The 26,034-nt window shown below is 49.5% G+C and overlaps 1 protein-coding gene across 8 annotated transcripts in view; it reads left to right on the top strand.

Moving 5' to 3' along the window:
* The window catches only part of LOC125447679 (homeobox protein Meis1-like), a 318,867-nt gene that overhangs the window by 183,953 nt on the left and 108,880 nt on the right, over positions 1–26,034 (top strand). For all 8 annotated transcript variants that reach the window (XM_059640899.1, XM_059640898.1, XM_059640894.1 and 5 more), the window contains exon 7: positions 8,698–8,806. In XM_059640899.1, the coding sequence (XP_059496882.1) occupies positions 8,698–8,806 (109 nt within the window). The remainder of the gene's footprint in view (positions 1–8,697; positions 8,807–26,034) is intronic.

Below are 26,034 nucleotides of genomic sequence, written 5' to 3'. Positions count from 1 at the left end.
CTTGACAGTATCCAATAGATAGCGAGCAAAAATATTATCGTTGTACACAAGGAAGAAAGAAATAGCTTTCCTTTAAATAGATTGTATCAGTAATTATTTCGACTGCTTTCGTAAGCAGCAAAGTAATGCTACACCAGAAACTGTCTTAAGCTTCAAAGCAAATTCATTAAACAATGATTGGATTTGTGATTAAGAGAACTATGTTGTGTTGCATTTGCTAAGTTTTGCCAGCTGCTGGCACATTTTAAAAAATTGTAACTTTTTGGAGTAAAACAATAGTGCAGGTAAGTTTTAAATGTAATTGTACCGTTATCACATGATCATTCTCATGTTGACTAACCTCAAGTACCCGGTTACCTCTAATAGAGGTAAAATTTACTGATATGAAAAACACACTGTCTAAAATTCCCTCATAATGCTACAATAGCCTTTTTGATTCAGCTAACATTCAAAAGATGTTATAGCTACAAATAAATTTACGATGCTAGCATTTGAATTAAGCACTTTCAATCCTCAAACTATCTCTCTTGTTGACCAATGAACTAAAATCTGTCCAGTTAGACTGGAATGTGATTTTCTGTAGCCAAGGTTTTAAATATATTCCAATGATATGTAGCAAAAGATGCAACAGGAAACACACAGAACAAAAACAGCACAGTTTGACTGATGTAAGGGGAGACGGTAATGTTGCAGTAAAATCACTGGATTTGTAATCCAGAGCACCAAGTCATTGTTCCGGGGAAACTGTCCACCATAGCATACAGTAAAATTTGAATCTGATAAAATTCTGCAATTAAAAAACTAATTTAATGGTGATTGATAGTTGTAATAGAACTATCTGGTTCCTCTTTAGGGAAGAAAATCCGACATCTTTATCTGGTTGTGATTGCAGACCAGATTGAAGAACAGCTTCTTCTCTGCTGTTATTAGATTGCTGAATGGACCTTCCTAATTTTAAATCTCGATTTGTGCACTTCCTGACCAGTGTAACCTGTACGCCTCACTCTGCCTAAGCACCCTGTGATCTGTATGTCCTTGCTTGCTATGATTGGCCTGTATTGCTCACAAAACAAAACTTTTCACTGTACTTAGGTCCACGCGACTACAATGGAGAAAATCTAGACCCACAGCATTGTGCTTGATTCTTAACTGCCCTCTAGACAATTAGGGACGGTTACTAGTATTAACTTTGTCTTCTGTCAACAAACAATAAAAGAAAAATCCTTGAGATGTGGCTGTGGCCAGCATTTATCACCTTTTCCTAATTACCCTTGAGCTGAGTGTCACATCTGTCATTTCAGAGGGCAATGAAAAGTCAGACACAGAGTTGGTACGGATTCAAATTGCTGAATGGACTTCTTTTGTATCACACGTTGTCAATTCCTGGAATTACTTATTGTAAGTAGTGCCATGTATCGCAATACTGCAAATGTAGTTTGGTGTAATGGACAGTGAAGAAGATAATCTCAGAGTACAACGGAATCTTGATCAGATGAGCCAGTGGGCTGAGGAGTGGTGGATGCAAGTTTGATTTAGATAAATGTGAGGTGTTGCATTGTGGTAAGGCAAACCAGGGCATGACTTATACACTTAATGGTCCTGGGAGTATTGTCAAAAAAAGAGACCTTGGGGTGCAGATGCATTGTTCTTTGAAATTGGAGTCACAGATAGACAGGATAGTGAAGAAGGCATTTGGTATGCTTACCTTTATTGGTCAGTGCATTGAGTGTAGAAGCTGGAAGCACATGTTGTGGTTGTACAGGACATTGGTTAAGCCACTTTTGGAGTATTGTGTTCAGTTCTGCTCACCCTACTATATAAAAGACATTGCTAAACTTGAAAGGGAGCTGAAAATATTTACAAGGATTTTGCCAGGGTTGGAGGGTTTGAGCTACAGGGAGAGGCTGAATAGGCTGGGGCTATTTTCCCTGGAGAGTCGGAGGCTGAGGGGTGACCTCATAGAGATTTATAAAACCATGAGGGGCATTGCTAGGATAAATAGACTAGGTCTTTTTTTCAGATTGCGGGAGTCCAAAACTATAAGGCGAAGGTTTAAGATGAGAGGGGAAAGATTTAAAAGTGATCTGAGAGGCAACTTTTTCACGCAGAGGTTGGTGCGCGTATGGAACAAGCTGCCAGAGGAAGTGGTGGAGGCTGGTACAGTTACAGCATTCAAAAGGCATCTGGATGGGTACATGAATAGGAAGGGTTTAGAGGGATATGGGCCAAATGGGACTAGATTAATACAGAATATCTGGTCAGCACAGATGAGTTGGACCGAAGGGTCTGTTTCTGTGCTGTACAGCTCTATGTCTCTAATCATAAATGAATTTTAGAGAACTATTAAAAAGGAGTCAACCGCATTGTTGTGGGCCTGGGGTCACATGTACACTGTACCAAGTAAGGACGGCAGATTACTTTTCTAGTGAACTAGGAGATTTTTTGCCACTATTGCTGTGACAAGTTTTAATTCCAAATTTATATTCTACCAGCTGTCTGTATGAGGGGACGGGGGCGGGATTGAACCCACGTCCCCTCTATATTGGCTCGGTGTTTGAATTACCAAACTGGTATGATTACTACTTTGCTCCCCAGCAACACCCCCTTCTTTCCCCCCCGACCCCACCCCAGGAAAATTTGTTGCATTTTTGTCGCAACCAGTCACTGTTCCATCCTGCCCTCCTAGTCATTGTGAACCATACTAATTTTGGTCAGAACTGCAAGAGAGCTGGCACCAGCTTTCAGAGCTCTGGCTTGACTCAGTGAAGTTTTCTTGGCTTGCGAGATGTTTTCCAGGCTGATGTCATCCTGCTCCGCTCACTTCAGCCATGGTTGAAGACAATTATTCACAAGGCCTTGCACTTTATTTCAAACAGAGGTGAAGTTTTGGGTTAGTGTGGAGACTGCCTCCCTCTCAACTACTGGTTAGTTCGCACACTCTAAGGTGATGTTTTGTCCTAAATTCTGCATCTAACAGATCCCCCTCTGAAATAACAAGTACGGGACAAATCTGATGGGCCAATTTCAAATCTTTGCATTGACTTGATTCTTGTGTGACTTTAGTTAACCATTTAATCCTTCCCCTTTGCTGTTAGCTTCACCTTTTTATCCCATCTGGACTCGGTGGTTCTTGCAGGGGCAAGCTTCAGTGCACGTTATCTGGGGCAGTGATGTGTCAGCTGGCTATTCCACTTGATGCCCCCCCCCACCCCCGGCCTTCAGCTGAACCCAGTGTGTCCAGCGCATGTGCAATGGCATTGGAAGTGGGTCAAGCGAGCGAGAGCTACGAGCCCTCCCTGGTCTTTTCCGCACATGAAAAAGAACAATGAAGTGCTGGAGAAACTCAGCAGGTCTGGCAGCATCTGTGGAGAGAGACAGAGGGAGGGAGAGAGAACAAAAAGATGAAATTTCCAGTCCAGTCTGATTCTTTCTCGGGGCTGAGTGGAGGGATAAACAGAGAGGTTTTGGTCCATCCAGCTCCAAACAATCACCTCACTATTCTAACCCCATTTTCCAGCACGAGGCCCATCACCTGGGTATCACATGTGCACAAGTCACAGAATCCCTTCAGCACAGATAGAGGCCATTCGGCCCAACTGAGTAAACACCAACCCTCCAAAGAGCATCCCGTCCAGACCCACCCTATCTCTGTAACCCCTCATTTCCCATGGCAAACCCCACCTAGTCTGCACATCCCTGGACACTGTGGGCCATTTCGCATAGCCAATCCACCCTAACCTGCACATGTGGGGAGAAACTGGAGCACCCAGAGGAAACCCACGCATACCCGGGGAGAGTATGCAAACTCCACACAGACGCGCCACCTGAGGGATGGAATCAAACCTGGGTCCCTGGCGCTATGAGGCAGCAGTGCTAATCACTGAGCCACCCTTAAACTCCATCTACAGTCTGCCCCTGTATCTAAATGCTTCTTGAATGTGATGACAATCTCTGCCTCTCTCACCCTTACAGGCAGTGATTCCCACGACTGTCTGGGCAAAAAAAATCTTTCTGCACATCCTCTCCAAACCCTCTCCCCCCTTTTCCTCAAACTATACCCTTAGTCATTGATCCTCCTATTAAGAGGTAAAGTTGCTTCCTATCTACCCTGTCAATGCCTGTCGCTATTTTATTCATTTCACTTATGGCCCCCCTCAATCTCCTCTGCTCTATGGAAGACAGCCCCAGTCTGTCCAATCACTCTTCTTAACTGAAATTCTCCAGGCCAGACGCCATCTTGGCCAATCTGCCCCGCTCTACATGAGCACCCTGTCCAAGTGTTGATATATCGGAGCTGCCGACATTCTGGGGCAAGGTGGTAAATCCCAGTTGCTTCATGCAGAAGATCCCACTGCACAGTTTGAGGGAAAAGTCGCGGAGCTGTGCCCAATCTCCTGGTGAATGCTTCCCCTCTCCTTGACTGACCAAGATGAGAAATGGATTGCTGGCTAATGGCCGTGCTGCTGATGCTGGGATCTTACTGTGCACACATTGGATGCCCCGTTCCCAATACCCGCGGAACAGCAGAATGAAACCGTTCAGCCCACACGGGCCAGTTGAACAAGCGTCGCCCCTTAGTGCCATTTCCCCATACCCTTGCACCTTATTCTCTACCCGAGCATCAACCCAGTGCCCCTCTTCGAACGCCTCTGTCTGTGCTGTGCTCTTCTGAGGGTCATGTCAAAAACCACATGACGCCAGGTTATGGTCCAACAGGTGCATTTGAAAACCCAATCTCTTGGAGAGTAGCCCCTTCATCAACTCTTTTCCGACCCCAGTTCCACACTGGTCCCTCCACACCAGGGCTCCCCTCTGAGGGTCAGGAAGGGGCCCGAGCGGATAGCGGGGACATGCTTTGTTAGCCAGTGTGAAAGCACCCGTAGCAGAGAAAGCCTGGGAACCCCAGTGTCCGGAAAGTTCCGGGGCCAGAAGTTCACCTCCTTGACCTGCAGCCAAGTGGGCCTGTCATCTGGGGGTAAGGGGGAGTTGCACGGGAGGGGGTGAGCGTTAGCACGGGCACCCTGCATTTGTTTAGAGACCTAACCCAGCGCTTAAAGTCAAACGCCAAGTCGGGGGTTGGGGAGGGCACTTTACAAATGGCTTGGAATTTGTGAAGGTGCACATGGCTTGATTCATCCGAAATGACCCCGTTGGAATTCCCACCTGGATTGTGTTGGGATTATTTAGGGAGGCGATGGCCTAGTGGCGTTTTGCTCGACTGTTAATCCAGAGACCCAGGTGATGTTCCTGCCATGGCAGATGGTGGAACTCAAATCCATTTTTAAAAAAATCTGGAATTAAGAATCCAATGATGGCCATGAATTGTTTGTTGGAAAACCCATCTGGTTCACTAAGGAAGGAAACTGCCATCCTTACCTGGTCTGGCCCACGTGTGACTCCAGACCCACAGCAATTTGGTTGACTCTGAACTGCCCTCTGGGCAATTAGGGATGGGCAATAAATGCTGCCTGGCCAGTGACACCCTCATCCTGTGAATGAATGAAGGAGTGGAAAAAACTTTTGGGATTGTGTTCCTTTGCTGATGGAATTTATAGAGGAGGGAGAGAGAGAGGATCTGCGAGTGGATCTTTGCTGGATTTAATAATGAAATGGAGCATAAAGCAGCAGGATAAATTTACTTATTTAAAAACACTCGATTGGCCTACCCGTGTTTATGCAGTGAGCCTCCTCCTCTCTCTCACTGTGGTGTCAAGTTCCCCTTGGGCCTGTAAGGAAGGCCTGGACGTTGTTGCGTGCTAGGGCCTGACCTGGTGTTGGAGTCACATTATTTACTGCGCCCTTTGAAAGAACAAGAGAGGCCACGCTGCCGGAGAAATGCGGCCTGTTGTTTCCATGGCAGCAAGCAGCCTTTATTGTCGGTGCTTCGAAGTTGGCGAGCTTGCTTCGTGTGTGCTTCAGCATGGCAGCCTCCGTGTTTCCTGGGCCCTGTGATCTGTCCCTGGGTACGCCCAGGGCCCCTCAGTAGAACAACACGCTGACGTAGCTCAGCGTCTGATCTACCATTCAGTGCTTGTGGTTTTGGTACTTCACCATGGAAACCATCATCGCTCTGACCCAGTCTACCTGTGGTGCCCACTGATTCTGCGCACTCTGCTTCCACCTATATCTAAACCAGAGGAAATGCTCTCTTGACCATACAGGCTTGACCTGACACAGTTTGATGAGCCTGTGACATCCAAGATTATCTCCCCCCATCTTCCTCGGGGGTCTTTCTACACTCCTACCCACTGCCTCAGCTAAGCTCGGCCCATACGCGGCTGGCCTGAAGCTGAGAGGACAGGGAGTCCTTGCCAATGCTGTGCTACCATGAGGGAGGGTTGGCATGAGGACAGGCAGTGTTGCTGATTGGCTGCTCACTCCCTGCCAGTGGCCAGCTGGTTCGCAAAACTAACACATTTCAAATTCAACAAACGAGCCCAGAACTCATCTCTGTAAAATGGTGACGGTTTGTGGTTAAAAACCCGTCCCGGTCACTAATGCCCTTTAGGCAGGGAAATCTGCCGTCCTTTTCCGGTCTGGGGTCACATGACTCCCAACCCACAGCCAGATAGCTGACCTATGACTGCCCTCTGAGTGAACCCACTCAGTTATATAGTCATACAGCACAGGAACAGGCCCTTCGGCCCAACTCATCCATGCTGACCAGATATCCTAAATTAATCTAGTCCTATTTGCCAGCATTTGGCCCATATCCCTCTCAACCCTTCCTATCCGTGTACCCATCCAGATGCCTTTTAAATGTTGAATTGTACCAGCCCCCACCACTTCCTCTGGCAGCTCATTCCATACACACACCACCTTCTGTGTGAAAACGATCCCTTTTAAATCTTTCCTCTCTCACCTTAAACCTATGCCCCTCTAGTTTTGGACTCCTCGACCCTGGGGAAGAAAATGACCCTGTCTATTGTCCCCGTCCATGCCCCTCATGATTTTAGAAACTTCTGTAATGTTCAGTTGGGAGCAGGTGACAAATGCAGACCTTGCCCACGATGCCAACATCCCGTGAATGAACGAAACGAAATAAAAATGACGTCACGTAGATAAAACATTAGGATCGCTAACCAAAGTTTTGGAGCATAGTTGCTGCTCAGCAGGGCAGGGAGGGCTAGCTGGACTATAAGGATGAGGAGGCAGACAGCACAGGTGGTGAGGAGGAAAGTGGGGACACACTGTTGCGATAAAAAACACACCCTCAAACATCTGCCGCCCTTACCAGGCCTGGCCTACCCGTGTCTCCTGACCGACTCTTATCTAAAACATGGGCAAGACACCTAGAGGGAACAAATATCGGTCAAAAGCATATGGATAAGCATATGGATGATGATGGGTTAGTGTAGGGGGAGGGGCTTAGATTAGTTCACAGGTCGGCGCAACATCGAGGGCCGAAGGGCCTGTTCTGCACTGTATTGTTCTATGTTCAATAAAAAGACAGTAACGCTTGGACACTATTCTGAGGGAGACAAGGCGAGGTGCCATTTGCAAATTTTACTGTTACTTCTCCCTGTTTCAAGGACAGTTAGGGATGGGTGGCCTTGTCATTGCGTCATATCCCCCTTGAAAGAACTGATGTGCAAACAATCACCTCCTGACTGTGTGGCAGGCAATGGGAAATGGATACCACATCAAAGTATTCCCATTCCCTGTGGATTTATGTGAGGGACTGTGTCCCATTCCCTATGAATCCTACCCAAGAGGCCCGGCTCACACGGAGCGCACAGCACAGCCTTTAGGCCCCACTCAAGGCCTTCTCTCTTTTGGATTGTTACGGCGCGCTGTGCTGAGCTGTGAGAAGGCCTTGGGTTAACGGAGCCCCCAGAAGCATTACGTCAATGTAATGAGAGGGTCACTCCGTGGATCTGAGATTCTATCCACTTAGCGAATTGAAGGCATCAAAGTGCAGATTTGATGAGAAAAAGATCAATCTGTTATGACTGTAAGTGAAACGCAAGCACTGTATCTAATTCCTAATGAGGCTGAATAAACTGAACACTCATTACAGCCCTCAGGCCTTCTGTATGATAGGAATTTGTGTATGAAACATATTAACGTGTAATAGGATTAACTGTAAAGCGAAAAAGGATCCAACAATTATTAAGTCCATTTGAGCGATATGATGGCTTTGGGCAGCTCCAAATCCACAAATTATTATTTTCTATCATTAACATAAAATCAGCTTGCAGAGAAATATCTGAGATAACAAGGTGTAGAGCTGGATGAGAACAGCGGGCCAGGCAACATCAGAGGAGCAGGAAGGCTGACATTTCAGGCCTAAACTCTTCATCATATCCCTAGACCCTACTTCATGTCTGATCAAGTGTCTAGGCCCGAAACATCAGCTTTCCTGCTCCTCTGATGCTGCTTGACCAGCTGTGTTCATCCAGCTCTACACCTTGTTATCTCAGATTCTCCAGCATCTGCAGTTCCTACAATCGCTGCAGAGAAATGTCCTTTGTTTTCCTTTCTGAGTTGGGATTTCCATTAAAGTAACCTGATTGTTTCTGCATTTCCTTAATTTCTTTTGTCACAGGCACAGTTTTGCAAAGGGTCCTAGACCTCGCCCTCTCGCGAGCCTTGGCAACGGCTCCTCAGTAAAATGGCCGCTGTGCCTTCGGTATTGTAAAATGGCCATGTGCTGTCAGCCATTTGAGTCAACAGTTGCCCTCTTTGTCTCCACAGAACCACTGGAATCGTGACCATGATGACACGGGGTCAACTCACTCGGGCACACCTGGGCCCTCCAGTGGCGGTCTCGCCTCACACAGCGGAGACAACTGCAGTGAGCAAGGTAACTGCCCATTGGCACGGCGCTCCGCCTCCATCTGTTCCTTCGGCCTGCGCTGCCGTCGTGAGGAAAATGCAAACCAAAAGAACCGGTCAGTGCCTCCAGGCGGCTACCTTAGCTGGCATCTTTTCAACCTCTTCTCCCCCACCTACTCTTTTATCACACGTCATCAGGCACCCATGTCTCATCAAGCCCTCAACCGTCCCAAGTGGCACCACTGGGGTGTCTCAGTCCAGGCCAGGGTTAGAGGTGCCGCAATTTGAGCCCCCTTAGCCTGGGGGCATGTCTCCCGAGCTTCCCACTCGCTGCCTCTGCACTTAGGCCAGGCTGTGATGCCCACCTAGCTGAACAGCTATGCTGAATGAATGGCAGCTTGGACAAAGCTTCTCAACGTATGATCATCTCAGTAAGAGTTGACAACTTTGTCCTGAAGTGTTTCAGGTGCTGTAATTTTTGCATGAGACTTTTGACAGAACTTTAGCACTTTAACCAGTTAGAACTGAGAAACAAGAAGGGGGTGGTCAGCCTGTTGGGACTGTATTATAGACCCCCACATTGCAGGCACGAGAGGAGCAGATGTGTAGAGGGACTGCGGATACCTGCAGGAACAACAGCGTCGTATTGGCTGGAGATTTTAATTTCCCCTGTATAGACTGGTCTACCCAAAGTGTAAAAGGCCCGGACAGGGTGGAATTTGTCAGATGTGTCCAAGAAAGTTTCCTAAATCAGAATGTAGAGGGCTGTACTTGGGAAGGTGCAACACTGGACCTACTCTTAGGAAACAAGGTCCGGCAAGTGACTGAAGTGTCAGTCGGAGAGCACTTTGGGTCCTGTGAGCATAACTCTCTCATGGAAGTTATGGAAAAAGATAGGACAGGTCCACAGGTTAAGGTGCTAAACTGGAGCAGGACCAATTTTGGGGCCATTCGGCAGGATTTAGTAGTGGTCAATGAGGTGAGCCTGTTTGAAGGAAAAGGGACAACTAGCAAATGGGAGGCTTTTAAAAGAGTTTAGGGACATATGTCCCTGTTAGGGTGAAGGGAAAAGCTGGCAGGTTTAGGGATCCCTGGTTGAGGAGGGATATTGAGGCTCTGGTCAGGAAAAAGAAGGCGGCATACATTGGGTTTAAGCTATTGGGCTCAAGTGAATCCCTAAATGACTTGAAAAAGTGTAGGAGCATACTTAAGCAGGAAATTAGAAGCGCAAGAAGAGGGAATAAGATGGATGTGGCAGATAAGGTTAAAGATAATCCCAGAGGTTCTATAGCTATATTAAGAGTAAAGGGGTGTCTGGGGGAGAAGAGGTCCCCTTAAAGATCAGCATGACCGTCCAAGTGGAGCCACAGGAAATGCAGGAGATTTTTAATGAATATTTCTCCTCTGTGTTTATTGAGGAGAGAATCATGGATGCTAAGGAAATAAAGGAAACAAATTGGGATGTTTTGGACCACATCCATATTACCAGAGAGGAGGTGTTTGCAGCTTTAGATCACACAAATATCCTGGATAAATCACCTGGGCCTGATCAAGTTCATGCTCGGATGTTATGGGAGACTGGGGAATGAATTTGCAGAGGCCGTTACAGAGATTTTTGCTTCACCTTTAGCCACTGGTGATTTTCAGGAAGGCTGGAGGGTGGCTAATGTTTTGCTCCGTTGTTTAAGAAAGTTAGCAAAGACAAGCCTGGGAATTACAGGCCCGTGAGCCTAACCTCAGTGGTAGGCAAGATATTGGAGAGGATACTGAGGGCGAGGTTAAATAATATTTGGATAGTCAATGTTTGATTAGGGATAGTTGGTATGGATTTGTGTGCGGGAAGTCATGTCTGACAAATCTTTGAGTTTTCGAAGAGGTAACCAAGAGGATGGATGAGGGTAGGGTAGTGGATGTTGTCTACATGGACTTTAGTAAGGCCTTTGACAAGGTCCTGCACGGCAGGCTACTCATGAAGGCCAGGTCTCATGGGATCCAGGGAGAGCTAGCTGATTGGATTCAAAACTGGCTCGATGGTTGGAAGCAGAGGGCGATGGTTGTAGATTGTTTCTCGGGCTGGAGGCCTGTGACTCGTGGTGTGCCACAGGGGCCAGTGCTGGGACCTTTGTTATTTGTTATTTACATAAATGATCTGGATGTGAATCTACAAGGCATGATTAGGAAGTTTGCAGATGATACAAAATTAGGAGGTCTCATTATCGTGAAGAAGGTTATCAAAAATTACAGAGGGATCACGATCAGATGGGGTAGTGGGCTGAGGATTGGCAAATACAATTCAATATGGATAAGTGTGAGGTGTTGCACTTTGGAAAGTCAAACCAAGGCAGGGCTTGTACAGTAAATGGTGAGGTCCTGAGGAGTGTTATGGAACAGTGGGACCTGGGAGTACAAGTACATATTTTGTTGAAAGTGGGGTCACAGTATCACGGGTAGTGAAGAAGGCATTTGGCATGCTGGCCCTCGTTGGTCAAGGCATTGAGTGTACGAGGTGGGACGTTAGGTTACAGTTGTATAAGTTGTTGGTGAGGCCGGGTTGGGGTGTTACGAACAGTTTTGGTCACCCTGTTATAGGAAAGACATATTTAAACTGGAAAGTTTGCGACAAAGGTTTACGAGGATGTTGCCAGGCCTAGTGGGCCTGAGTGATAGGGAGAGTTTGGCCAGGATAGGACTTTATTCCTTGGAATATGGGAGATTGAGGGGTGACCTTATTGAGGTGTATAAAATCATGAGAGGCATAGACAGGATGAATACATACGGTCTTTTTCCCAGGGATGGGGAATTAAAAAGTAGAGGGCATGGGTATAAGGTGAGATGGGAAAGATTTAAGAAGGACCTGAGGGGCAACTTCATCACATAGCGAGTTGTCCGTGTATGGAATGAGCTGCCAGAGAAAGTGGTTGAGGCTGGTACAACAGCAACATTTAAAAAAACATTAGGAGAGGAACATGGATGGGAATCTTTTAGAGGGATATGGACCAAATGCGGGCAACTGGAGCTAGCTGAGTGAGCACCATGGTCAGCATGGACCGGCGTGGGCTGAAGGGCCTGTTTCCATGCTGTATTACTCCATAACTCTGCAACATATAGCATGGGAACAGGCCATTTGGCCCAACAGAGAGTCTATCTGGAGCGTGTCTTGTTTCTCTTAAGTGAATCTGTCCGATTCAACAAATTCTGCATTAAAGATGTCCCTGTATGGAATGCATTTCCCCCCCTGTTGATTTGGTAAGAGACTGTATTGTCTTTAAGTTTCTTGGTTTGGAAGAGTTGGGAATACGTTCTGCATGCCTACGACAGGAATGTGTTATGATTTTATAATGTTGAAGTTGATTAGACACATTGTTCACATGTTCCCATTGACTAGGGGAGTCCAGATCTAAAGCTCAGAGATTAAGAACTTCGCAACTCTGACCCAAACCAGTCACTCTGCTTTTTCTCTCAGTGGAGACTGCAGGACCTGCTGAGTTTTCCCGGTGCCTTGTGTTTTTGTTTCTGATTTCCAGCATTTACTATCCTTTCAACTTTTTTTTTAATGCCCTGTTTTGACACTGTAAGGTTACAGGGAAGGCCATTTAGGACTGAGATAAGGAGAAATGTCTTCACCCAACAGAGTGTGAAATTCTCCACCACAGAAAGTGGTTGAGTCCAAAACATAGAATATTGTCAAGAAGGAGTTGGATATAGTTCTAAAGGGATGGAAGGGAGAAAGCAGGGACAGGGGACCAATTTGGTTGGTCAGCCATGATCATGTTAAATGGGCAAGCAATCATGAAGGGCTGAATGGCCTGCTCTTGCTCGTCTTTCCTACATTTGTGTAAGGAATTGCATTTCTGCCCGGTAAGAGTGAAAGGGACACTGTTTCAGGAGGGTCAGCAGAGCACGCTGATGCTGTGAGGTCAGAGGTTAAGGTCACAGGGTCAAGCATTTCCAGGTCGGGCCTGGTGTGGGGTAAATAGAAAAGGGGGCACAGAGCACCGAATGCTTCGGAGAGCGAGACCAATATCGTTGTGAATCGACCTCCCTCCTGACAACAAGAAATTGCCAAAACTCGGGGTCAATGTGGCGAGCGAGAGTTACAATTTTCAGTCGTGCACACGTCTTCTTCAGAGCTCAAGGGAGCTGGGAGGGTGATAGCTTTAATACTGTCAAGAGCAGGGTATGGGAAACTGAATGAACGAGGGACAAGGGGCATGATTAGACAACAAAATGGGCCGAACATTTTATATCCAAGACCTCCACCATCTAGAAGGACAGGCGCAGCAGATACATGGGAACACCACCCCCTGCAAGTTCCCCTCCAAACCACTCACCATCCCGACTTGGAAATACATCGCCGTTCCTTCACTGTCACTGGGTCAAAACTCTGGAATTCCCTCCCTAAGGGCATTGTGGGTCAACCACAGCACATGGACTGCAGCGGTTCAAGAAGGCAGCTCACCCCTACCTTCCCAAGGGGGCAACTCAGGACGGGGCAGTAAATGCTGGGCCCAGCCTGCGATGAAAATGTGTCACCCTTAGGAAAAGCTGGCAGTTTATGACTGTCACCTGATGGCCAGAGAAGTTAGGTTGGCATTGACGATGGGTTGGGGCTGGGATTGCTATCTCTGTTCACAATCAATCACCCCTTTCTAATCTAAACAGGTATAATTCCACCGCACCCATCCCCCCGCCCCGCAAACCCCTGAAAGGCCTTCTCAATAATAAATACACATGTTAATGGTAAATGCTTTTTTAAAAAAAAACGCACTGTTTTATGTAACACTCGCGTGGCAGAGAAAATGTTGGCATTTATCTTGACGCAAAGATGGCTGAGCGGAGGTGGACAGGGTGGGTAGCTCGGCACCTCTTCTCCTATTCAAGGGTGAGCAGAGTGGTAAAGTTCCTACCCCCACACCAGGAGGCCCAGGTTTGAGTCCCACCTGCTCCAGAGGTGTGTAGCAACATCTTTGAACAGGTTGATTAGGAAAAATAGGTTAAATTTACCAAAAAAAAACACAGAGGGGCATCAGTTTAAGAGATGGGAAGCTGCCAGGAGAGTTGAGGAGAAATATATTTGCTCAGAGGGTAATGGGAGTGTGGAACTCATGGCCTAAAAATGTGTCAGGAATGTTTTAAGAGGATTTACTTATTCACAGTCACATAAATAGGTCATGGAGCGATAATCCAGAGAGCCAGGTAATGTTTTGGAGATAGGGAGAGGTGATAGCCTCGTGGTATTATCACTGGACTGTTAATCCAGAAACCCAGATAACATTCTGGAGACCTGGGTTCAAATCCCACCACGACAGAGTAGAATTTGAAATCAATTTTAAAAATCTGGAATTAAGAGTCTAATGATGACCCTGGATCCATTGCTGATTGTCAGGAAGAACCCATCTGGTTCACTAATGTCCTTTAGGGGAGGAAACTGCCATCCTTACCTGGTCTGACCAACATGTGACTCCAGACCCACAGCAATGTGGTTGACTCTTAACTGGCCTCTGGACAATTGGGGATGGACATAAATGCTGCCTGGCCAGTGATGCCCTTATCCTGTTAAAGAATAAAGGATCTGGCTTCGAATCCTGCTACAGCTCGTGGTGCAATTTGAATCCAATGAAAATCTGGAACTCAGAGTCTAATGACAGTGAAAGCACTCACCAAATGTTGTAAAATCCACATTTGGTTCACTTCTGGTGAGAAAAATCTGCCATTTTTACCCGGTCTGGCCTACACGTGACTCCAAATATGTTGGAGATAGTTTGGAATAAGAGGCTACAGAATCCGGAAAGAGGTGTATGAAAGGTCGGGGTTTCTACAAGAGGCTAGCTGCTTCCTGCTTTATGGGATTATTCCAGTGTTGTTATCAGTGATGACCAGGAGTCTGTCGGGATGACACAGATGTGAAACACAAGCCTTGACTCCTGCAGCAATCTCATTCACACCCCACAAAGCCACACCCCGAACTGAGATCCGACACTCCCCAGAAAAGCACACACTTTTACACTAGCACCGGCTCGCAGCTCCCTCTCGGCTTCTCCATTCCTCTCCTTCGCATACCCCAACCTCCGCTGCTCTTGCCCATCTCCCCCTTCCCCCTTCTCATTTCCCCTCTCACCATCTCCCCTCCCTCCAAATCACACACTCTCCCCTTTCTCACTCTTTCTCTTCCCCTCTCTCTCCCAGTACCCATCTCTCTTCCCCGCCCAATCCTTATCATTTCCCCATCACTCCTCCCCCTCTCCCTCTCTCCCCCTCCCTCTCTTCCCCCTCTCCCTCCTGTTTCCATAAGGCTGTAAGACATAGGAGCAGAAATTAGGCCATTCGGCCCAAATAGGCTGCTCCACCATTCAATCATGGCTGATTAGCTCCTCAACCCAATTCTCCTGCTTTCTCCCCGTAACCCTTGATCCCCTTAACAATCAAGAAACTATCCCTCTCAGTCTTAAATGTCATCTCAATGACCTGGCCCCCACAGCCTTCTGTGGCAGTGAATTCCAAAGATTCACCACTCTCTGGCTGAAAAAGTTGCTCCTTATCTCTATTCTAAAACATCTTCCCTTTACTCTAAGGCTGTGCCCTCAGGTCCTAGTCTCTCCGACCAATGGAAGCATCTTCCCAACATCCACCCTGTGCAGGCCATTCAGTATTCTGTTTCCCACTCTCTCTTCTCGCTCTCCCCTTCCCTCCAATTCTCTCCTCTCTCCTCACGTTCTCCACCTTTCCATCCTCCCCCGGCCCCTTCACTCCTCTCCCCCTCTCTGTTCCCCCTTTCTACTTCACCCTCTTGCCGTCCTTCTCCTCCTGTAGTCCTCACCCTTCCTTCCCCCCCAAGCCTCTTCCTCCTCTCCCCCACCCCTCCATGTCCTTCCCTGCCCTCGCCTCCAACCCTTGCTTCTTCACCACCCCCCCAACTCCCGCAATGTATCCGATTCGTCCCCTCTCTCTCACTTACCCTCTCCCCATCCCCCCTTGACACTGTCTTGACAATTCCATTGCTCCCAGAAATTCCTTCCAAACTGCAAACCCACTCAGCGGGGGAAGAGTCGGATTTGTAACTTTAATTAATTTTGCATTTTTAAAGAGGTTCTGGTCTCTGCTCCTCCCTCCTCATTTAGATAATAACTTGCACGTCGATATATCATTAAACATTTAGCAATCCAAACCTTCCAATGTCGGGAGGTCAGCTTTAGAGACGAGCGCAGTTCCAGGAGAAATCCTGCTGGACGCTCAGCGCAGTCTCCGCTCCACCTTGGGATTTCGAGCCAGCAGGGATTCCCCGTGCTTTGAACTTCATCAGAATTCACAGCTTAATCAATGAACTATTGGAGGAATAATTAAAGGCACAAGTTGGAGAAATCAGCATCATTTTTAATTTAAAATCCATGGGAGCAGTGATCTCTCTCTTACCTGGCAGGTAGAGAGGGAATCGCAGTGAGCTAATGAGAAAGGCGGCATTCAGAGAGGTTGAGACATTTGTATATGCAACAAGGCAGGACCTGCTGGGGGTTGGGAACTGACAGGATCAGAATACATTCCCTGACTTTGTGAGGGCTTCAGAATGAAAAGGGTTTTTTCTTTGTGTAAAACCTGTCTTGTGTGTGATTGTGAGTGTGAGTGGGTCAGTGTGTGCGAGTGTGTATATTCACATGTGAGCAAGCGTGTGTATACGTGTGTGTGTGTATATTTGCACCTTTATAAATGTGTGTATATATGCACGTGTGCATATGCATATGTTTATACATGTGTGTATGTGGCTGTGTATACATAAATTTATGCATATGTGTCTAAATCTGAGATATGTATGTATACGTGTGAACATATATTTGTGAGTATCTGTGCATATGTACATGTGTGTATATGTACACAAGTATGTAAATGTGTGTGTACATGTGTGCAAGTTTGTGTGTATGCACGTATGTATGTACATGTACATATACATATGTGTGTACGTGTGTGTGTATATTAATGCATGTGTAAGTGGATGTGTACATACACATGCATGTGTGTGAATATGTGTATAAATACATGTATGTATGTGTGTATATGCACACCTGTGTGTAAGTGTGTGTGAATATGCACCTGTGTGTAAGTGTGTGTGAATATGCACACCTGTGTGTAAGTGTGTGTGAATATGCACCTGTGTGTAAGTGTGTGTGAATATGCACACCTGTGTGTAAGTGTGTGTGAATATGCACCTGTGTGTAAGTGACTACAAATAGATTTTAAGAATTCATTCCTGGTATGTGGGTGTCACTGGCTAGGCCAGCATTTATTGTCCATCCCGAATTGGCCATTAAGAGACATTGTTGTAGGTTTGGAGTCACCTGTAGGCCAGACCAGGTAAAGATAGTAGATGGTACACACTGCTGCGACTGAGCGTCGGTGGGGGAGGGAGTGAATGTTTGTGGATGTGGTGCCATTCGAGTGGGGGCAGCTTAGTCCTGGATGGTGTTGAGCTTCTTGAGTGTTGTTGGGGCTGCCCCCATCCAGGGCAAGTGGGGAGTATCCTATAACTCCTGATTTCAGGCTTGTAAGTGGTGGACAGACTTTTGGGGTGTATGAGATGGGTTATTCACTGCAGAATCCCCAGCATCTGACCTGCTTGTCATCACTGTATTTATATGGCTAGTCCAGTTGAGTTTCTGGTCAAAGGTAACCCCCAGCATGTTGATAAGTGCTAGATTCAGTGATAGTAATACCTCTCAATATCAAAGGATGATGGTTACATTGTCTCTTGTTTGATTGTATGGTGCAGATATACAGAACATGGAACAGTGGAGGACAGGTGCAGGCCCTTCGGCCCACCATGTCTGTGCTGACCATGGATGCCAGTTTAAATTAATCCCATCTGCCTGCACCTTTTCCATGTCCCTCTATTCCCTGCTTGTTCATGTTCCTGTCTAAATACTTCTTTAATGTTGCTAGACATAACAAGGTGTGGAGCTGGATGAATACAGCAGGCCGAGCAGCATCAGAGGAGCAGGAAAGCTGACGTTTCGGGTCTGGACTCTTCTTCAGAAAGAGCACGGAAGGGTCTAGACCCTAAACGTCAGCTTTCCTGCTCCTCTGATGCTGCTTGACCTGCTGTGTTCATCCAGCTCTACACCTTGTTATCTCAGATTCTCCAGCATCTGCAGTTCCTACTATCTCTGTAATGTTGCTGTTGTGTTTGCTTCTACCACCTCCCCGGCAGTAAATTCCAGACGCCTACCACCCTCTGGGTAAAATGCGTGCCTCGCACATCTCCTTTAAACTTAACACCTCTCATCTTAACCCTAAGTGCCCCACCCATCACCCACCCACCTAGTGTTTGTCATTTCTACCCAGGGAAAAAAAAAGTTGACTATCCACCCAATCCATGCCAATCCTAATTTTATATATTTCTCTCAGATCACACCCTCAGTCTCTGACGCTCTAGCCGAAACAACACATATTTGTTCAATCTCTCACTGAGTACAAACTAATACAGCATGGAAACAGGCCCCTCGCCCCAACCTGGTCCATGCTGGCCATGACACCCACTCAGCTAGTTCCAGTTGCCTGAATTTGGTCTATAGCCCCCTAAACATTTCTCGTCCATGTACCTATCCAAATGTTTATGTATAGCTAACACACTCCTATCCAGGCACCATCCTGGTAGACGTCTTTTTCACCCTCTCCAAAGCCTCCACATCCTTCCTATAGTGTGGGGACCAGAACTGCACACAATAATCCAAATGGGGCCTAACTGAAGTTTTATACATGATTTGCCAACTATTATACACAGTGTCCTGACTGATGAAGGGAAGCATGCCATATGCCTTCTTCACCATCGTATCCACTTGTGTTGCCCCTTTCAGAGAGCTATGGACTCGTACCCCAAGATTCGTTTGTATATCAACACTCCAAAGGGCCCCTACCATTTACTTTCCTCTTTGACTTCCCAAGATGCATCACCTCACACTTTTCTGCCATCTGCCATTTCTCCAGCCAACCATATCTGTATCCTTCTGTATTATTTTGCAATCTTCCTCACTATCTAGAATTCTGTCCATTTTTGTGTCTGCAAACTTGCTAATCAGACCACATACGTTTTCATCCAAATCATCTATCGATATTACAGACAACAGGGCTCCCAGCACTGATTCTCGTGCAACGCCACTGCTCACAGGCCTCCAGTCAGAAAAAAAATCCCTCCACAAACACTGTGTCTTCTATGACCAAGCCAATTTTGTGTCGAACTTAGCAACTGACTTGATCTTCTGAACTAGCCTACCATGAAGGACCTTGTCAAAGCCCATGTTGACAACATCCTTTACCCAGCCCTCATCGACCATCTTCGTACCTTGCTCAAAAAACTTAATCAAATTTGTGAGTCAAGAGAAAGCCAAAGCATTGGCTCTGCTGACTATCCTTAATAAGTCCAAGTGCAAGTAAACCCTGTCGCTAAGAATCTTTTTCAATCGTTTCCCTACCACTAATGTAAGGGCAACCTATAATTACCTGGATTATCCCTGTCACTCTTCTTAAACAAAGAAACAACACAGTCTATTCTCTAGTCTTCTGGGACCTTGCCTGTGGCTATAGATGTTGCAAAGATTTCTGTCAAGGCCCTAGCAATCTCCTCTTTTGCATCCCTCAGTAACCTGGGGTAGATCCCATCAGGTCCTGAGGACTTTCCACCTCAATGATTCTCAAGACACTCAACAACTCTTTCTTAACATTGACCTGCCTGAGAATATTAACATACCCCCTCCCTATTAAGGACCTTACCCACTTTCTCCAGCTTCACACATAAATTCCCTCCCTTGTCCTTCAGTGGACCTGCCCTTTATCTAGCTACCCTCTTGCTGCTAATATACAGATAAAATGCTTTGGGATTTTCCTTAACCCCACTTGTCAAGGACATTTCACAGCCCCTCCTAATTCCCTGTTTAAGTTGTTTCCTGCTTCCTTTACATTCCTTAAGGGCCTTGTCTGATTTTAGTTTCCTAAATCTTACATCTACTTTCTTTTTCTCAACTTACAATGTCTCTTGTCATCTAACTTCACAGGAACATGCTGGTCCTGAACTCTGATCATCCGGTCTTTCATAGACTCTCACGCGTCGGGTGTGGATTTCCCCTCAAACAGCCACCTCCAGTCTAATATCTCCACTTCCTGCCTAGTATTGTTGGAATTAGACATCCCCCCACCCCCGCCAATTTAGCGCTTTCATCCCAGGACCAGTCTTATCCATAACACTCGTAAAACTTGTGAATTATGATCACTGTTTCCAAAAGGCTCCCTGGAAATTTCGATCACCTGACAGAAAGTCGAGTTCAGTCCCTTCTCTCATTGGGCCATTGACATATTGTTTCAAGAAACCCTGCTGGGAGCACCCAACAAATTCTACCCCATCCAAGTCCCTGGCACTAAGGGAGCCCCAGTCAATATTGATGCCAAAATTACCCATTACATCTTTCCCTGATTTGCATACATATCTGTTCTTACATCTGCTCACTATTGGGAGGCCTATGGTATAACCCCATCATGTGAGTACACCTTTCTCATCCCTGAGTTTCAACCATTAATCTTCGTTGGATGAACCCCCCAAGCTGATCTCTCTTTATACAGCTGTGACTTTCCTTTGAATCAGTAACGCAATGCCCCCCCCACCCCTTTTACATCCTTCTCATAGGATCAGATTCCCCACTATGTGGGAGCAGGTCATTTGGCCCACTGAGTCCACAAGTATCTGCAAAGAGCATCCCACCCAGGCCCATTCCCTGCCTCACAACTCTGCAGCATGAAGGCTCAACAGTTAGCACTGCTGCCTCACAGTGCCAGGGATCCTGGTACAATTCCAGCCCCATGCCTGTATGGGTTTCCTCCCACAGTCCAAAGATGTGCAGGTTAGGGTGGATTGGTTCCATGATTTCCCATGGCCAATCCACCCTGGCCTGCGCATCTTTGGGCAGTGGGAGGAACCCACGCAGACACAGGGAGAACGTGCAAACTCCACACAGGCAGTTGCTCGAGGGTGGAATCAAACCTGCGTCTCTGGCGCCGTGAGGCAACAGTGTCAAACACACCTGAAACATCTAAACCCTGGCATGTTGAGCTGCCCTTCAGTCCACCAAATTTCTGGAGTGGCTACAATATTGTAGAGCCATGTACTAACCCAGGTTCTAAACTCATTTGCCCCACCTGTAATAGTCCTTGCATTAAAGTAAATGTACTTAAGACCGTCAGCCCCACTGTGTTCATTAACCTGGCCCGGCCTGTTCACCCTATTGGTCTGACTTACCTGAAACCTCTACCTCCTCCTCAAACAGCCCACATGTGAGTCTACTGTTCTGGCTCCCCCCTTCCCTATACTACACTAATTTAAACCCTCCTGAGTGGCACTGGCACGGCCCCCTGCCAGGATATTGCTCCCATGCCAATATCACTAGAGCAGGAATCCAAAAGCCCAGATTTCTGAGGGACGTGGATTCGAAACTGGAGCTTGAAATCAGCCAACAAAATCTGGAATTAGAAAGCAGCGCATGGAGATGCTGTGTGCAAAACTGTCGTCAATTCTGATTCGCCTGCGCCCCCCGCCCCCTTACTTGGTCTGGCCTACACATGACCCCAAACCCACAGCAACGGGGTTGACCCTAAAATGCCCCTTTGTCCAAGGGGCACTGGGGGCAAATGCTGATCTTGCCACGTCACATGATTTTGTCATGGCACATTCTCAAGTACAGGAGGACGGTGAGATGTGTCTCATGTCACCACACATGGCACTATTTTGGGTACAAATGTACAAAAATACCTCAGGTGAGAAACAATAAAGGAAACAGAGTTAAGAATTTATGCATTGCCTTTGTGGAGATAAGTAGAAAAATGGAGAAACAGGGTGACAGTTTACATTGGAGTCCTCCCCCATATAAACTAGAGAAATACAGGAATAAAAATTCAAAAGCCTTGGTGAGACCTATACTTAGCTCGCTCTCTGGGAGACATCAGCACCCTGTTCTTGACACCATTGCCACAGATAACAGGATACCCCCCTCACTGCTCGCTCTTCCCCTGTAAGGCTCAGCCCCAGTGCCATCCCCACAGTCACCGCCCCCGCCGCCAATCTCACCCTGTTCGAAAAGCACCTGGATTTTACTGGTTAACAGGCACAAACGGGGATGTTGTTGCGAGGCGGACACAGGGGGCCAGAAGAAAGAGAGGGATTAAAAAGTGGAAAGAGGTGAGACATGATCCGTGGCATAGGTGCTGGAGAAGGGGCTGAGCTTCCTGAATTGCGGCTGGAGTGAACAGCAGGGTATTGAAGGAGGAGATGCAAATAAAGTGTGGAGCTTTAATGGGCCGTAGCAGGGGTAATGACAGATGGATGAGATGCTCATGAGGCCAAATTTGGACGACGGGCCACTGAATACAGCTGTAATCAGAGATATACCCTCTGCCTCCAGGACATCCTTAAAGAGCGCTGGAGGGAGACGGAGCAGGGATTGATGATGTCGGAAGGCGAACGGGGACAGGCTCGCTCTCCAAGAGTGCCAGTTCTTTGCGTTACACACAGCGTGTGACCTGCTGTGATTAAGCAGACGGCCGTGATGAATAATTGAAGGAAGGAGAGTCTCAGTCCAAGCCGAAGTGAGCTGCTTTAAAGTGGGCCTGGCAGAGCTGAGATGGCAGGTTAATACCCACTGATCGCATGGGGCAAGGAATATGCCCATCATGCAGCGTGCGCACACACACAGAGGGGCAGAGCTGGCGACTAAGTCAGATCTGCCCACCTTCAGGATGGCCGAGCTGGGCACAGAGGGTAATCACCCCCAGGGGCCCAGAGATCAGGCCCCAGACTTGTGTCGCAAAACACTTCAGGAATTAATGTTTAAGATGCCAGGATTTTGCTGCTTCCAGGAGAGAGAGAGAGCGAGCGACAGGGGGTGAAGGAGAGAGGGGGAGAGACCCATCACTGGGAATGTTAAGTGAATTGCGTTTGTTGTATATTTGCCAGAATGGTAAATGGCGAGTTACCATTGGCTCAGCCAATGACACTTATAACCCACAAGGGAATAAAAGAATGTAACAGGAACGGAGGGGACAGGGGAATGATTATGAAATCCCCAGCTCGGACAATGAAGAATTGGTTTTATTGCTAATTGGTGAAGGCACTGACTGTTAATGAGATCCTGTGAAGACAGTGTGCTGAGGAAGCGTTCACCGGACCTGAGAAGTTAACTCTGTTTTCCCCTTCACAGATACTGCCAGGCCTGCTGAGCTTTTCCAGCAACTTTGTTTTTGTTCCTGTGAAGATGGGACCAGCTGACTTGGAAGTATGTTGCTGTTTCTACATGTGTTGCAAATCTCAGAAGACTCTCCCTAATGGCACTGTGGGTCGACCGACAGCAGGGGGGGCTGCAGGGGTTCAAGCAGGTAGCTCAACACCAACTTCAAAAGGGGCAGCTGGGGACAGGCAATGAATGATAGACAAGACAGTGATGCCCACATCCCACAAGTGAATTAAAAAATGATTTGGGACTGAGTGTAAACAGCACCAGGGATGAATGGGACTGGGTGCGAATGGGACTGGGTGCGAGTGGGACTGGGTGCGAGTGGGGCTGGGTGCGGAGTGGGGCTGGGTGCGGAGTGGGACTGGGTGCGAGTGGGACTGGGTGCGAGTGGGACTGGGTGCGAGTGGGGCTGGGTGCGAGTGGGGCTGGGTGCGAGTGGGGCTGTGTGCGAGTGGGGCTGTGTGCGAGTGGGGCTGTGTGCGAGTGGGGCTGTGTGCGAGTGGGGCTGTGTGCGAGTGGGGCTGTGTGCGAGTGGGGCTGTGTGCGAGTGGGGCTGTGTGCGAGTGGGGCTGTGTGCGAGTGGGGCTGTGTGCGAGTGGGGCTGTGTGCGAGTGGGGCTGTGTGCGAGTGGGGCTGGGTGCGAGTGGGGCTGGGTGCGAGTGGGGCTGGGTGCGAGTGGGGCTGGGTGCGAGTGGGGCTGGGTGCGAGTGGGGCTGGGTGAGAGTGGGGCTGGGTGAGAGTGGGGCTGGGTGAGAGTGGGACTGGGTGCGAGTGGGGCTGGGTGCGAGTGGGGCTGGGTGCGAGTGGGGCTGGGTGCGAGTGGGGCTGGGTGCGAGTGGGGCTGGGTGCGAGTGGGGCTGGGTGCGAGTGGGGCTGGGTGCGAGTGGGGCTGGGTGAGAGTGGGGCTGGGTGAGAGTGGGGCTGGGTGCGGAGTGGGCTGGGTGCGGAGCGGGACTGGGTGCGGAGCGGGACTGGGTGCGAGCGGGACTGGGTGCGAGCGGGACTGGGTGCGAGCGGGACTGGGTGCGAGCGGGACTGGGTGTGAATGGGAGTGTTTGTGAATGGGACTTGGTGTCATTAGGACTAGGTGTGAGCGGGATTGGGTGTGAGCGGGACTGGGTGTGAGCGGGACTGGGTGCGAGCGGGACTGGGTGCGAGCGGGACTGGGTGTGAATGGGAGTGTTTGTGAATGGGACTTGGTGTCATTAGGACTAGGTGTGAGCGGGATTGGGTGTGAGCGGGACTGGGTGTGAGCGGGACTGGGTGTGAGCGGGACTGGGTGCGAGCGGGACTGGGTGCGAGCGGGACTGGGTGCGAGCGGGACTGGGTGCGAGCGGGGCTGGGTGCGAGCGGGGCTGGGTGCGAGCGGGGCTGGGTGCGAGCGGGGCTGGGTGCGAGCGGGGCTGGGTGCGAGTGGGGCTGGGTGCGAGTGGGACTGGGTGCGAGTGGGGCTGGGTGCGGAGTGGGACTGGGTGCGGAGTGGGACTGGGTGCGAGTGGGACTGGGTGCGAGTGGGACTGGGTGCGAGTGGGGCTGGGTGCGAGTGGGGCTGGGTGCGAGTGGGGCTGGGTGCGAGTGGGACTGGGTGCGAGTGGGGCTGGGTGCGAGTGGGGCTGGGTGCGAGTGGGGCTGGGTGCGAGTGGGGCTGGGTGAGAGTGGGACTGGGTGCGAGTGGGGCTGGGTGCGAGTGGGGCTGGGTGCGGAGTGGGACTGGGTGCGGAGTGGGACTGGGTGCGGAGTGGGACTGGGTGAGAGTGGGACTGGGTGCGAGTGGGACTGGGTGCGAGTGGGACTGGGTGCGAGTGGGGCTGGGTGCGAGTGGGGCTGGGTGCGAGTGGGGCTGGGTGCGGAGTGGGACTGGGTGCGAGTGGGACTGGGTGCGAGTGGGACTGGGTGCGAGTGGGGCTGGGTGCGAGTGGGGCTGGGTGCGAGTGGGGCTGGGTGCGAGTGGGACTGGGTGCGAGTGGGACTGGGTACGAGTGGGGCTGTGTGCGAGTGGGGCTGTGTGCGAGTGGGGCTGTGTGCGAGTGGGGCTGTGTGCGAGTGGGGCTGGGTGCGAGTGGGGCTGGGTGCGAGTGGGGCTGGGTGCGAGTGGGGCTGGGTGAGAGTGGGGCTGGGTGAGAGTGGGACTGGGTGCGAGTGGGGCTGGGTGCGAGTGGGGCTGGGTGCGAGTGGGGCTGGGTGCGGTGCGGAGCGGGACTGGGTGCGGAGCGGGACTGGGTGCGAGCGGGACTGTGTGCGAGCGGGACTGTGTGCGAGCGGGACTGTGTGCGAGCGGGACTGTGTGCGAGCGGGACTGTGTGCGAGCGGGACTGTGTGCGAGCGGGACTGTGTGCGAGCGGGACTGGGTGCGAGCGGGACTGGGTGCGAGCGGGACTGGGTGTGAATGGGAGTGTTTGTGAATGGGACTTGGTGTCATTAGGACTAGGTGTGAGCGGGATTGGGTGTGAGCGGGACTGGGTGTGAGCGGGACTGGGTGTGAGCGGGACTGCGTGTGAGCGGGACTGGCTGTGAATGTGACTGGGTCTGAAATGGGAGTGGGTGTGAGTGGGACTGGGTGCGAGTGGGACTGGGTGCGAGTGGGACTGGGTGCGAGTGGGACTGGGTGCGAGTGGGACTGGGTGCGAGTGGGACTGGGTGCGAGTGGGACTGGGTGCGAGTGGGGCTGTGTGCGAGTGGGGCTGTGTGCGAGTGGGGCTGTGTGCGAGTGGGGCTGGGTGCGAGTGGGGCTGGGTGCGAGTGGGGCTGGGTGAGAGTGGGGCTGGGTGAGAGTGGGGCTGGGTGCGAGTGGGGCTGGGTGCGAAGTGGGCTGGGTGCGGAGTGGGACTGGGTGCGGAGCGGGACTGGGTGCGGAGCGGGACTGGGTGCGAGCGGGACTGGGTGCGGAGCGGGACTGGGTGCGAGCGGGACTGGGTGCGAGCGGGACTGGGTGCGAGCGGGACTGGGTGCGAGCGGGACTGGGTGTGAGCGGGACTGGGTGTGAGCGGGACTGGGTGTG

This window comes from Stegostoma tigrinum, chromosome 39 (genome assembly GCF_030684315.1).
Source record: "Stegostoma tigrinum isolate sSteTig4 chromosome 39, sSteTig4.hap1, whole genome shotgun sequence".
Taxonomy (NCBI): Eukaryota; Metazoa; Chordata; class Chondrichthyes; order Orectolobiformes; family Stegostomatidae; genus Stegostoma; species Stegostoma tigrinum.
Note: the sequence above shows the minus strand (reverse complement) of the source record. Positions and strands in the feature narration are given on the sequence as shown.